At 51.0% G+C, this 12,687-nt stretch overlaps 3 protein-coding genes across 3 annotated transcripts; 1 reads left to right on the forward strand and 2 right to left on the reverse strand.

Moving 5' to 3' along the window:
* Nucleotides 1-2,311: 2,311 nt before the first annotated feature.
* On the forward strand, nt 2,312-5,552 carry LOC117146350 (HEAT repeat-containing protein 6). The gene has a single exon (XM_033312501.1). It carries the CDS (start codon nt 2,343-2,345, stop codon nt 5,484-5,486), a length of 3,144 nt encoding a protein of 1,047 aa, XP_033168392.1. The 5' UTR covers nt 2,312-2,342; the 3' UTR covers nt 5,487-5,552.
* A 742-nt stretch (nt 5,553-6,294) lies between these two features.
* On the reverse strand, nt 6,295-9,939 carry LOC117146353 (retinoblastoma family protein). The gene is made up of 8 exons (XM_033312503.1): nt 9,751-9,939; nt 9,532-9,671; nt 9,282-9,470; nt 8,865-9,219; nt 8,470-8,801; nt 7,473-8,208; nt 6,937-7,317; nt 6,295-6,868 (listed from the first exon to the last, which is right to left on the reverse strand). Exons 1-8 carry the CDS (start codon nt 9,937-9,939, stop codon nt 6,653-6,655), a joined length of 2,538 nt encoding a protein of 845 aa, XP_033168394.1. The 3' UTR covers nt 6,295-6,652.
* An 11-nt stretch (nt 9,940-9,950) lies between these two features.
* Nucleotides 9,951-12,625, reverse strand: LOC117146354. Its single transcript, XM_033312504.1, has one exon. It carries the CDS (start codon nt 12,604-12,606, stop codon nt 11,107-11,109), a length of 1,500 nt encoding a protein of 499 aa, XP_033168395.1. The 5' UTR covers nt 12,607-12,625; the 3' UTR covers nt 9,951-11,106.
* Between the last annotated feature and the right edge of the window lie 62 nt (nt 12,626-12,687).

A 12,687-nucleotide genomic window follows, 5' to 3' on the forward strand; every position in this document is an offset into this window, starting at 1 on the left:
ACCTGGCTTGGGGCATCCGTGGAATACTAACTACCGAGATTACAGTGCTCAGCACGTGGTTGAATATTAACCTAGTCGGGGAGTGCTAATCGATTGTAATTGCAATTAATTACCAGGTGCGGCCATATTTGTAGCGCCAGCAATCCAAAAAGTATGCAAGGCCTAGTATGTTCAACTGGGCGCACTATCATACGCAGACCAACGCAGATCCCGAATTCCGGGAATCATATCGGAAGTTCCCACTAAATCTGTGGAAACCCAGAAAGCGGATTCTGTCGAAAAAGCTTGACCATTCGCCCTCGAATGTGATTTATCGTTAGATGGCACATTCTTGAAAACAAACGTGGAGAGCAATGTCTTTGTTCAGATTTGCTCATCAGCGATACATATAGACATTGCGTCATGCTCGGGGATTGAGCCATGGCCAAGTGGCTGAATATGGGTCTTGAGGCGCATGTAGGGCAAATCTAGATCCAGGTATATGCGATCCGAGCTCTAGAAGCCATCAGCACAAGCCGTCGGGTGAGTCAGGGATCGAAACTATACGTGCGAAAGAGGATTGAACTTGACAACAATGGAACTGATATACTCACATATCGCCTTTAATCGCGTCTGGGCGCCGTCTATTTAGTTCACCATGTGTCTCCTCGAACTACTTGGACATCGCCCTTGACCCCAGAATTCGCTTGCTCTTCCGATTGCACATACATATACATGCATGTATATGTGCCCACGTCTCGGAACTAATCTCAAATGACGTATTGAACTACACAGTGAGCGATCTAAAATTAAAGGCACTCCGCTACAAAGTGGCCATGACAATGGTGAGGTGTAGCATCAGAAGCCACGCTATCTGCATAGCAGATTTGGTTTCCGAGGAGCGTACGGCGACGGTCCAAATAATTGGGGTCGGCAGGCTATCAAATTGGACATCGACTGCCGTCCGTCGGAAGTCGGAATCCTCAATCGATATTCCAGAATGTACATATATGTACATACATACATATGTACGTATTCCGTTTGAGCTAGCTGTGGGAATTGGACCTTTAGGATCGGAGACTAAATCGCAATCTTGTAGTTTGATCCCCAACAAACCTGCACTCGATTTGCGTTGGTATTAACTAGTATTAAAAAAAACCGGACACATCAGATCTTCCAAGGCATTGATATTATCAAGTCGGCAAGCATACACATAAGGCAATCTTCGCCCGGAGTAGCTTCTGGAAGAATCATGGCAGACAGTATGACCTACGGCGCTGCGATCGCAATCTACTGTCTTTTATTTGCAAAGCCCTAAACAGGCAAATACAAAACCTTCACACACTTCCACTGCTCGCATAACTCGCTGACCACGACGATGTAGTGGAAACAATAGGAGCAATCTGTGTAAACATTGATTCCATTCCCAGCCGATCCTATCTGAAGATCGAAACTCGACATACCTCGATAGATAAACGTTGTGATTACCGGTGCATTCACTACGAGGCTTGATAACTTGATAATTGGGCGTTTCCCTATGTGTACACCGTTCATGAGGAACACAAGCCGTGCAAAGAAGTTGTTGGCTCTCATTTGGTACCGCCCACTCGGTACAGACTAGAGAGTGTTTAAAAAGCAAAAGGTTTTACTATACAGACATGCGACATGGTTACGACTTAAGTGCTCAGTCCTTTGACGCAGCAGACGTAGGGAGTTTTGCGATCGCCTTGAGCGGAACCACTTGCAGTCCTCGAATTGTGTCAAAACTCAAGTAGCAACAAAGTGTTTACTTGGCTTTTCATGCCATATCTGCTTCTGTTCCAGAGCCAGTGCCAGAGCCAGAGTGGGAAGGGTAAGGGGTCGGAAAGAGAGGGCGCGATGGCGGCACGCCACCAAAGTCAGCGATTGCGATAGAAATACTGATGAGATAGTCCGTCCGGCTATTCGAAAATTTTCTGCTGCGCAAAAAGTTGCATCAAACACAACCACAATACTTCAATTTTTCTAAAAAAAAAGATTTAAAGCACAGATGTCCTGGATTCCGCATCTAGTTGTGTCGTTAGATATCGGGATACCGGCAAAGGCTTCCACGGCAAATCTGTCGGATCTAAGTAGTTAGCTGATCAGGAGTAGTGTGCTTTACGCGAGCTGTCTTTTACTACAAAATTTTACTTCTCTGCGAGGAACTTTCCCTGTGATTCCCTACTTTCCAACAAATACAAAGAAGCCTTTTAGTTTAAAAGTAACAGGCATACATGCGATTGGCGCCTTTATCGATGAACTTAGTGACGCCTGGTCACACTTTTCGCAGTGACTTTTCGGGTAATCGTTATCGCTTGAAGTAAACATTCGATAGAGAAGAAATGGATCTGCGCCGGGAGCTTCTGGAGGCGGAGTCTAGAGCGGATCAGGACGAGGCGGAGCGTCACTCGCACTTGCAGCTCGTCCGAGAATTGGACCACAATGTTGGCGTGCCCGTGGGCGTGGCGGCATATCGTCTGCAGCAACTAATCGCGGGTGTGCGAGCGAGAGGCCATCACGACTTGTTGCGTCTTTGGCAGCTGTGGCTCAACGAGCTAATCTTGGCCAAGAGGATAATTCTGGCAAGGTCTCACCTCCTAATAGAGGAGCTAATGGCAGGAACAGAGTTGAAGCCGTCCGCCGAAACTGTCAACTTGATGCTTACTGTGCTAAAATCGACCCCGACGGAGAACCTGGCTGTGTTTTGGCCCAGATTGAGCGCATTAACTCATGCCAAAGATATGGACGTCGCTCTGTTGCTGCTGCAGTGCCAAGAACGTGTGCTGGCCGAGTTGGAGGAATCGCCGGAGGTGGCCGTGCACAACCAAAATCTGGTCAACTCCCTCATCGACATGCACTTTGAAGGCCACTGGCTGGTCGCCAAGGAGCAGTTGCCCCTGCTGTTGGCGCAGAGCCTGCAACTGATACAGAAGCTCGTGACCATGCTGCCCGACTTTGCCGCGCAGAGAGTCCCCGAACTGATGGGGCTAGTCCAATGCTATCTGCAGTATGGAGCTGAAGGAGAAACCCACCTAAAGCCCCGGAAGTTGCCGCCCGCACAGCAGTCGGCTGCCTATGGACAGGAGAAGGAAGAGGAAGAACAGCTGCTGGCCCAGATGTCCCGCCCTTGCGGTCGCAAGAACAAAGTGCGCAAGATGCGTTCGCTCGCCAAACAGCGGAACCAGGCGGCCAATGAACACCATGAGCCCAATCCGCGAGAGCGTCTGGTGCTGATGGGTAACCAGGACTACGGCTGCTTAACTGGAGACTCGGGCGAGAACGGGCTGCCCTCCGATTCGGATCAGCAGCAGACAGAAAGCAAGCACCATCGGCAGCAAGAGGCCAAGGTGAGGATCTCCGCTTTACATTTGCTCAGCACCTTGACCAACCAACTGCCCCGCCGCTCGTTTTACGGCTACTGGCACGTCCTGTTCCCTGACGGTGACGCGGGTGGTTCTCCCCACCTACTGCTCCTTGGTCTGAAAGACAACAATTTCCGTTGTCGAGCTCTGGCCCTGCAGGTGGGAGCGCAGCTGTTGTACGGTTCAAAGGCATTCCTCAGCCAAGCATGCTCGCTTGGACCCAGCAACTTTACGCCATTTGCCGTCAGCTTGGCCAGCTCTGTATTGACCGCTTATCGCATCTTAATTGCCATCCTCGAGCGAGAGTATACTCCGCCTGTCCTGACCCAGTGCCTCAGGTGTTTGGCCGTTTTGGTGCAAGCCACGCCCTTTCATCAGTTGGAAATGGGCTTTGTCTACGAGTTTGTGGGCCACGTGAAAAAACTGATAAAGAGTAGGGACCCTCCGGTCGCCGTGTCTGCATTACTGGTCATGGAAATGCTGGTGGGCACATCCAATCTTACACCGGAGATTGCCAGCTCAATAGGACTGGCTCCTAGTCAGAGAAACCTTCAAATGGAACACGCGAGCACGGCGGAAACATACCAGGAGATGTGCGACTCGGATGCGGAGATGGAACTCGAGGAGGAGGAGGAGCAGCAGCAGCAGCAGCCATTGCAGAACAATGTGCCAAATCCCGTCCACACAGTGTCTCCATCTATTCCGCGCAATTCATGGCTGCTAAGGCAGGTACTCCGCTTTCTGGAGGACATGAGAATTCCATCCGCCGTGCGCTTGGAGTGTTTCCAGGTGCTCCAGGCCATGGCCACACACATAGGCCTGCTACGAGGACATCAGGTGCGTCTGTCAAGGGTGATATCCGCTGGGCTGACTGATCCCGCTAGAGATGTAAAGCTGTACGCCGCACGCTGCTTGGACTCAGTTGGCTACCAGTTAGGCAGACTGTTGCCGGAACCGGCAGAACGGGAGCTGCAGATATCCTTTTGGCTTACCCTGCTGCCGGCCACCTATCAAGCCTACGATTCCGCCGGGTACTCCTTGAAGTGCGCGCTCTGCGACGCCCTGTCCAACATGGGAGCTATTAGCTTTGAGAGACTCCCGGATGGTCAAAGGACCGCGCTGTTGGCCTTCCTAAGCGGCTGCGCCAGCGACGATCATGAGGAAACACTGGTCAGGGTAGCCGCTTTGCGGGCTATGGCCGTCTATGTGCTGCATCCCTCGCTGAAGACGGATCTTGGATTTGTGGAGAATGCAGCGGAGCTGACATTGCGCATCTTAGGTGACTCCCAGCTCTTGGCGAGAATCAAGGCCGCCTGGGCCCTGGGGAACATCAGTGACGCACTGGTGGCCGGTATTCCCAACCAGACCGAACGAATTTCCGCCGAACTTTTGGAACGCCTCATCCAGGCGGCCACCAAGAGCTGTGCCGATAACGACAAGGTCAGGGCCAACGCGGTGCGTGCCCTGGGAAATCTCTTGCAGATCCTGCAGGTCCAGCCATTTGGAAACGGTGAACTGATGCAAGTGGCCATGTCTAAGCTGCTGGACTGTGTAACATCGCCAGGCAACGCAAAGGTGAAGTGGAATGCATGCTATGCCATCGGAAACCTAGTGAAGCACAGGGCTTTCTTTGCCAACAACCGCCTGGCTGGTATCTTATTTCCCACCCTGTGTCAGTTGGTGGTGCAGCACGCCAACTTCAAGGTGCGCACCAATGCTGTCGGAGTTCTGCTGCAGGTCGAGCAGCGTCAGGACTTCAGTGCCCACTTCCCTCTGCTATGGCGTTCGCTCCTGGACGCTCTGGTGCGCTCTAATTTACTGGAAAGCTTCGAAGAGTACAACCACCGGGATGCACTCCAGCAACAGTTGTGCCTGGCCATTGCCCACCTACTGTTGCTGGCCAGGAGCTCGGATCTGCCGATGATGCGAGAGTCCCTAGAGGAGGATCGCCTAGAAGAGGTGCGGGCCACGTGGCGGCGCGTCGCATTCCGCATTGTTCCGGAGCAGTCGGATCCGCTCTTCACCTGCAGTCCTCTGCTGGAGCAGCGTCTCCAGGGGGAGGTCAACAATCTGCAGCGCTGCGCCTTGGCGTTCATCACGAGCACACTCCGCCTGGACCCATAGAAGCCTCCTGCTTTCACCTACTTAACCCACGAGCCACAATAATAAATTCATTTTAATCTAGCGCAACAACATTATTGCATCATTTCTCGATCTGAGAAACCAGGCGCGCAAAAAGATAACCGCATGCCAAACAGTCAGCTGATCAGTCTAATAATCGCTTTCGTAGTGATGCCAGCGTGCCTCTGAATTTCGGCGCCCACCCATGTAATACAAGGGACTTTCGTGCCTATTGTGCTAATTCGTGACACGAACATCAAGAACAACTAGGCTGCTCATCACTGGTGTGCGCTCTGCTCCGAAGTAACGGTTGTGCTGCTCTCCTATTGGTCAATTGGTAACTGGTAAGATCGAAAGGGCTGGCAGCTTCAGTTTGCTAGGGATTCTGTTCGCCTAGTGTCTGGGACCCGAAAGTTGTCATTTTGACTGGGAAAAATGTTGCCCGTCGTCGTCAAATTTGGCAGAAATTTGTGAATTCTCAGTGGCTGAACACCAGGCAAACAAAAATTGCCACATAAGGCGGTCATGATAAAGTAACTAACGGTTTCTCCCTATCTTTGGCTTCCTATTGGTCGAATGGGGTGACTGGAAAAGCGTAAGGCGCAGCCATCTTGAAAAGGATCAGCTGTTTTAGTTAATTTGAACTGGCGCCTGTTACGGTTTCTGTTCGCCTGGTGCCTGAAACGTGTAAAGGTGGCAATTTCGACCAGAGAAACTACGATTTTGAACATTTCCCATCTTCGTAGGACGAAGTAGATCGACTACGAAAATGCTTAAATAAATACAATTAATATCAATTTGTATAAAGTATATTTGTATATAAGCTTTTATATATAATGTGGATTGCATTAATTTGATTTGTTTTTTTGTTAGTGATTTTTAGATCGCGGGAAGCCGCGACCGATGGATGTGTATGGTGATCAAGTATATACTAGAACTATTTCCAAGTATTGGGTTAGCATATGAATTAAATGGTTGGCTGGCGTTAAGCAAAATTAAAAGATGCACTAAAATAGTTTGTTGAATTTAAGTTAAAATGTCAATTTAAGTGTTAATATTTAAAAAAAAACAATCATAAAATAGTCGAACGTGCGCCGGAGGGGCCAGTGTGTGGCCTTCGGCGCAGGATTTTAAACCTTAAGTCTAGTCTGCCCCCATAAGCCCCGTGTCTATGTCTCTTGTTCTCCTCCTTCGCCCCCTACGCCACCCTCCGTGGTAACAGCAGGCTGCTGCTCGGCTGACTGCAGATCCGGGTCGTCCAAGACGGCCTTGACCTGGCTGATGTGCGGGCGCTTCGCCTCCACAACGCCACCTAGTCCAGGCTCGTCACCAAAGCTCAGCATGCGCTTGCCGCCGCGTACCTTTTCGTTCATAGCTTGGAGGTCCTGCGGGAATAGCAAGTGGATAATCGATGCCAAAGCTGAGGAGGTGAACGAAACTCCGAAATGTTTACCTTGGCGGGGCTGCGGCAGAAACTGTAGACCATCTGGTTGGGCGACTGCTGTATCTCGTTCTTGGACATCTGTGACACGAACAGCGAGTGGCTCTGGGTCACCTTCTTGGGCTGGGCGGCCCGTTCCTTCGGATGCGGGGAGAGCTGTAGGTCCGAAGCCCGGCCACTCGCGTCCGGAGTTACGTTCAGATAGTCGATGACGAACTGCCGCATCAGCGGCACGTAAGCGTGGTTGTAAAAGTGAATGATGTCATTAACCTTTGGCTCGCCGTCCTCGTTGATGTCCATGAACACCTCGCGGTAGACGCTGTTCACCGCCTGCGGCTGGTTGCGATATGCCCGCATAATGTCACTGAACTTGGGGTCCTCCATTCGCTTTACCTGCGGATTGTAATGGTGTTACATGGATGTTATAAGCGGGTCTTTAGCTGCACACGGGCGGAAGTCGGCTGTTTCAAATGCATTTGATTATGTGCATTTCATAATGTATGCTAGCGAATCGGACAGAGATAGAAGAACGTGGTTTTGCTACTTACTCTTATGTAGATATATATTGCACACATAATATTTTGATCGAGGTGGCGGTCCTTCATCAAGTCCGTCTCGTGGGTGATCGAGTGCTCAAAGATGTGCCAGATGCTCTCAGGCGTCTTCTCGCACAGGGACAGCTCCGAACACAGCTTCTGGATGCGCAGCCAGCCAAGCAGGTACACCTTGCGCAGGAATATCTGCAGGGCGCCGGCGGCGCGGTCGAGGTTAACCATGAGCCACGTGGGCAACGGCAGTTGGGCGGAGGCGATCATATCCCAGACAGTCGAGTTCCTCGCCCAGGCCAGCCGCTCCAGACACGTCTCCTCGATTGAGTTAAGGTGCTTTATCAGCGACCGGTTCAAACAGCCCTCGTGCGAGCCGTGCCGCACCACGATCTCGATGATCTTTTGGAACTCGAACGCGCTAATACTGAAACAGTCGAGCACCCACGGGAACTTGAGCTCCGTTTTGTAGGCCTCCAGCACCAGCTCCACGCAGCAGGCCATCAGCGTGATGTTAAAGATGACCAGGGAGACCTTCTGCACCAGTAGTCGCTTGAGATCGATGTCGGGCTTGTTCCGAATTTCCGCCTGCAGGATTTGGTCGAGCAGGTAAAAGAAGAAGGACTTTGCTAGTTGGAAGCGACTCTTCGCCTCCGTTGACGGGTACTTGGCGAGGAATTTCTGCTCGATCTCCTCGATGATGCTTAGCAGTTTGGCGATTACCTCTTCGCCAGCTTGCCTGGATAAAGACATGGCGATATCAAAACATAAGCTATATAAATCAATCTGGGATTCAATCCAATCGATTCTTAATTCAACAGAAATTTCTATGGATGTGGGCTTGGGCTAACAAATTATCGAATTCCTACGATGTATACAGCAAGCAAATACAAAAGAGCTTTGTTTACACGATGCCAACGACTTTCAGCCATTACATACTGGTAAGCCTCGCTCACAGGTTTCGTTTACAATACAGATACAAGACCACCCGGCAACTCACTTGACAAAGTCCGTAGGTTCCGTGATCCGTCCGAAGGCGCTCAGCTGCTTCACGTTGGTGGTGGCGTTGTGGACGGGTTCAAATTTATCGCCGGCCATCGCGGGCTGCGCAGGCAGATCTTGCTTTCGGGTAAGCGGAGTAACCGGCGGACGCAGGGACTGGTCGTTGAGGGCAGTGTGTTCCCCAGCATCGTAGGCACTGAGAATGCGTTCGTCGAATTCGCCCACGCTCAGGACGTACTGCTCGTAGCTGATGTTGAGGGACTTCAGGTTGCGCTCGAAGTTTTCGTTAGCCAATAGGCCCAGCATAGTGTCCTTGTTTCCGTAGATAGTCTGATCGGAATGAAAATATAACAAATTAGTTGTTTTAATGGAAATGCGAAACGGCACTCCTACCGAAGCCTGAAAGAAGCTCGACATGATCTGGCGGAAGGTGGTGGCCTTCATGGCTTTAGCCTCCTCGGTCATGTCACAGAAGTTGGACAAAATGCAGTGCGGATTGTGGCGAAAGTCCAGCTCCGTCCAGTTGCTCGGCAGGCCCTCGAACTTGGGGTTGATGAGATCGGTGCGCTTCTCGGCCAGCACATTATTGTATATCAGGTCTATGCAGCAAATCATCAGATTGAAAGATGTCACCAAGTCTACGGTGTTGCTCGGCTTCTGGTTCTTGGCGCAGAGGAACAGGCGCCAGCAGATGTCGTCCAGCTTGATGTACGAGCACTTTCCGTGGGCGTGGTTGCCATGCAGAGAGCTGTTCCAAAGAGGGAAGCTTTATTTATACACGGGGTCAGGCTGACATGATGATATACGCACATGTACTTGGAGTGCTTCTTCTCGTTGGGCGGGCACGAGAAGATCATGTCCATAATAATGCGGAAACGCTTGTGAAGCATAAATGTGATGCTGAACTTGCGGTCCAGATCCTCAATCTCGTTGACAAACTCCTGCGGCAGGTTGGCCATGTCGCACCACTGCTTAATTTTGGTCTTGAACTCGTAAATGCTGTGGATGGGGATTGTGGAAATGATTAGGTGTAAAACTGCAGGCATAAACGGAAACCCACCTCATTTTGCAGCAGCGCAGCAAATTGTTCAAGGACACACAATTACCCTTGACCACTGCATTCTGGCCAGTCACCGTGGGTGTGCTGGTTCTTCGGCAGGCCGTGTAAATGGCGCAGCACATCCAGTGGCTGGCTGTGCCCTGTTAGGCAGACAATGCACAGAAAGAAAGAAAGAAAGGGCGTTAGGTTGGACGCCACTGCTGCCACTTCGAAGCTTACCTCCATGGAGCACCTCTGGGACACCTCTAAGTACGTCTCGTAGCCCTGCAGCTCTGTCTGTCGGTCCATATTTAGATCCCGGCACAGGTTCGTGTACTCGGCGTTGATCATCTCCAGGCGGTCGTCATTGGTCGCCACCAATCCGCTGACCACCTCTGCGCCCAGTTCCTGCGGGTCAGGCTCGCTCATGTCTGCGAATGATGTCTCTGTCCCGGCTGATTGCGAATGCTTGGAGCGGCGGTCGCTGCTTCTGGCGACAGCCTGAAGTCGGAAATCGGAGACAGAGGCGGCTGAATTGGAGCTAGCCGGCTAACCGGGACGTTTCGGGCCTGGCGCCGCTGTTTACGTCTAGTGGCCTGGCGCCTAGTAGCTGCCGGTGTATGCTGCGCTTGCCGCTGCGCTCCTCGCGGACATGTAACTGCGAGAGCTTACACTTAATTACATAAATAATGAAGTTTCCCGCCGAAATGTCTTGGGCGTGTGTGTTTGTGTGCGAGAGTTTGTCGCGTGTGTGTGTGTTCGCGATACACCCTTTTCTGAGGAACACAACAAAAGAGCAGGCGAGGGTACAAAACAAACAGCGCTGGGATGCTGCGATTAGCCAGGACCACACCACGGCCACGGTTGTTGGTTAAAACACATTAACAAAATAACTATTTCCCGACTTAATCGCCATGGAAAACGCGGGAAACTTGACTGGTCGCGGCGGGCAGGTGCGTGTGATCCACTCCGCGTTCGAACTATCCACTTCTAGCGCTGCGCGGACGATGCGGCCCTATGGATGGACTTGTGCAGGAGGAAAACTAATTTATTGCCACTACTTTAAGATTTTGCAATTACGATTGCATAGCCAGAGTCTGACACGTTAATACAAGTTGATGGATTTTTAGTTGGGCAGCCGGTATTTCGCCAGCTAAGCCATGCGGTCACACCGACGCGCGCATTCGGTCCGTTTAAACGTGGTGGGGTGGTATTACTAAAGTGCTTGGCGAGTTATGCAGTGACTGCAAGCAGTATGACGTGTTGCATACATACCTGAATTGGCGGACTCTAAAAAGAATTAAGACGAAATAATTGTGAAAACGTTCACATAAAATTTGTTTGTAAATGCACAATACAATACCATTTGCATGTGTGCTCTAAACTGATAGTGTTGGTTAGCGTTCAAGAGCATTGCGCATCGGCGACAGTGCTAGTTGTAATCGATAGTCGCAAATTTAAATACTGCTTTGAACTTTATGGAAATTCGCAGGAATTCTTCGCGGTTCGGCTACTACCATACATACATATACACTATACAATTTACAGAACTTGCTGTCGCAGGTGGCAGCACATACGACCCCAGCTACGACGTAGCTAGCGCAGATACCGTCTTCCGAACCTACTGGCCAGGAGGTGGAACAGCATATGTCGCCGGATGAAGGCCGCCGTCAGACCTGCCGCCGTGGAAAGCTCGTGGTTTTCTTGGGAATCGCTGACCAGACTGGAGCTCTCAAAGGAATTGGAGGAATCGAAGGAGTCGGAAATCTCTGCCTCCGTATTCTGATTCGCACCAGTTCTAGCAATTCTCCAACTGGGTGTTGATGTGCCGTCGGACTTGCGGCCACTGGTGCTGGTTCTGGAGTTCGGCATCTGAGTTCTGTCCTTTTCTTGGGAATTGAAGGTGTCGGAACTCTCTGTCTCCGAATTCTGATCCGCACCAGTTCCAGCACTTCTACAAGTGGGTATTAAAGAGCCGTCATACTTGTGGCCACTGGCGCTGATTCTGGAGTTCGGGATCTGGGTTCTGTCCTCCTCCATCTCGGTGTCGGGAAGCTTCTCCAACACAAGGCAATGCTGTCCTCTGAATGGTTGACTTGCAGAAAGACCTATCGCGCGGTTGAGCTCAAGATCGGGCATGTATGCACCGCGCGACAAGGACTCCGTTTTTCCGACCGATTTTCTGTTGGAAATATACCCGCTGACATACCTTTTTGGGCTATAGAAGCGCCTCGCGGAGGTTGCATTGTCAATAGTCAATTTCCTGGCGGAGGTTGCCTTGTCAATAGTCAATTTCCTTGCGGAGGTTGCCTTGTCAATGGTCAAGTTCCTCGCGGAGTTTGCCTTGTCAAGGCTCAATTTCCTCGCGGAGGTTGCCTTGTCAATGATCAAGATCTTCGCGGAGTTTTCCTTGTCAAAGGTCAATTTCCTCGCGGAGGTTGCCTTGTCAATGATCAAGATCTTCGCGGAGTTTTCCTTGTCAAAGGTCAATTTCCTCGCGGAGGTTGCCTTGTCAATGGTCAAGTTCCTCGCGGAGGTTGCCTTGTCAATAGTCCATTTCCCCGCTAAGGTTTCCTTGTCAATAGTCAAGTTTCTTGCGGAGCTTGCCTTGACAATAGTCAATTTCCTTCGCTCCGCCTCCTCCGTCTGCAAAGGCTTGTGGTGCACCTCAACGCGATCCACAAGATTTTTGGCTGCCTTCTGATCAGCAAAATTCATCTCAGCACGCACTTTGCGGAGATCAAGGCAGTCAATGCTGCTATGACTCTGCCAGGCGACCTCCAGGTCGGCGGGGATGGGTTTCCCTTCTGACGCTGAGCAGACCTTTTGGGAAATGTCCATGAGCTTGTCTCGCCGGCTAAGCAACGGGTGAGGCGCCAGGTCCACATCCCCCAGTGTTCGGTGATAAGTGGCGGCCTCTCCACAGCGTATGCGCATCTCGCTGAGCGAGCAGGCGAAATCCAGATTTGCCCGGCACCACACTACCATATCCTCCTCGTCGTCCTCTTGCGGCTCGACATAGGGAACTAACCGCTGCAAGTTCGGACGCGGCGTTCCCACGCCACAGAGGGCATTACAAGATGCAGAGCAGTTCATTTATAAATATAAATTTTGTTTGCTTTTGTACAAAAACTTTAGGCCAACTTATAAAACTGTGTAAAGGGAAAGTGCATACAT

The sequence above is a fragment of the Drosophila mauritiana genome, chromosome X (assembly GCF_004382145.1).
Source record: "Drosophila mauritiana strain mau12 chromosome X, ASM438214v1, whole genome shotgun sequence".
NCBI classification, from domain to species: Eukaryota; Metazoa; Arthropoda; class Insecta; order Diptera; family Drosophilidae; genus Drosophila; species Drosophila mauritiana.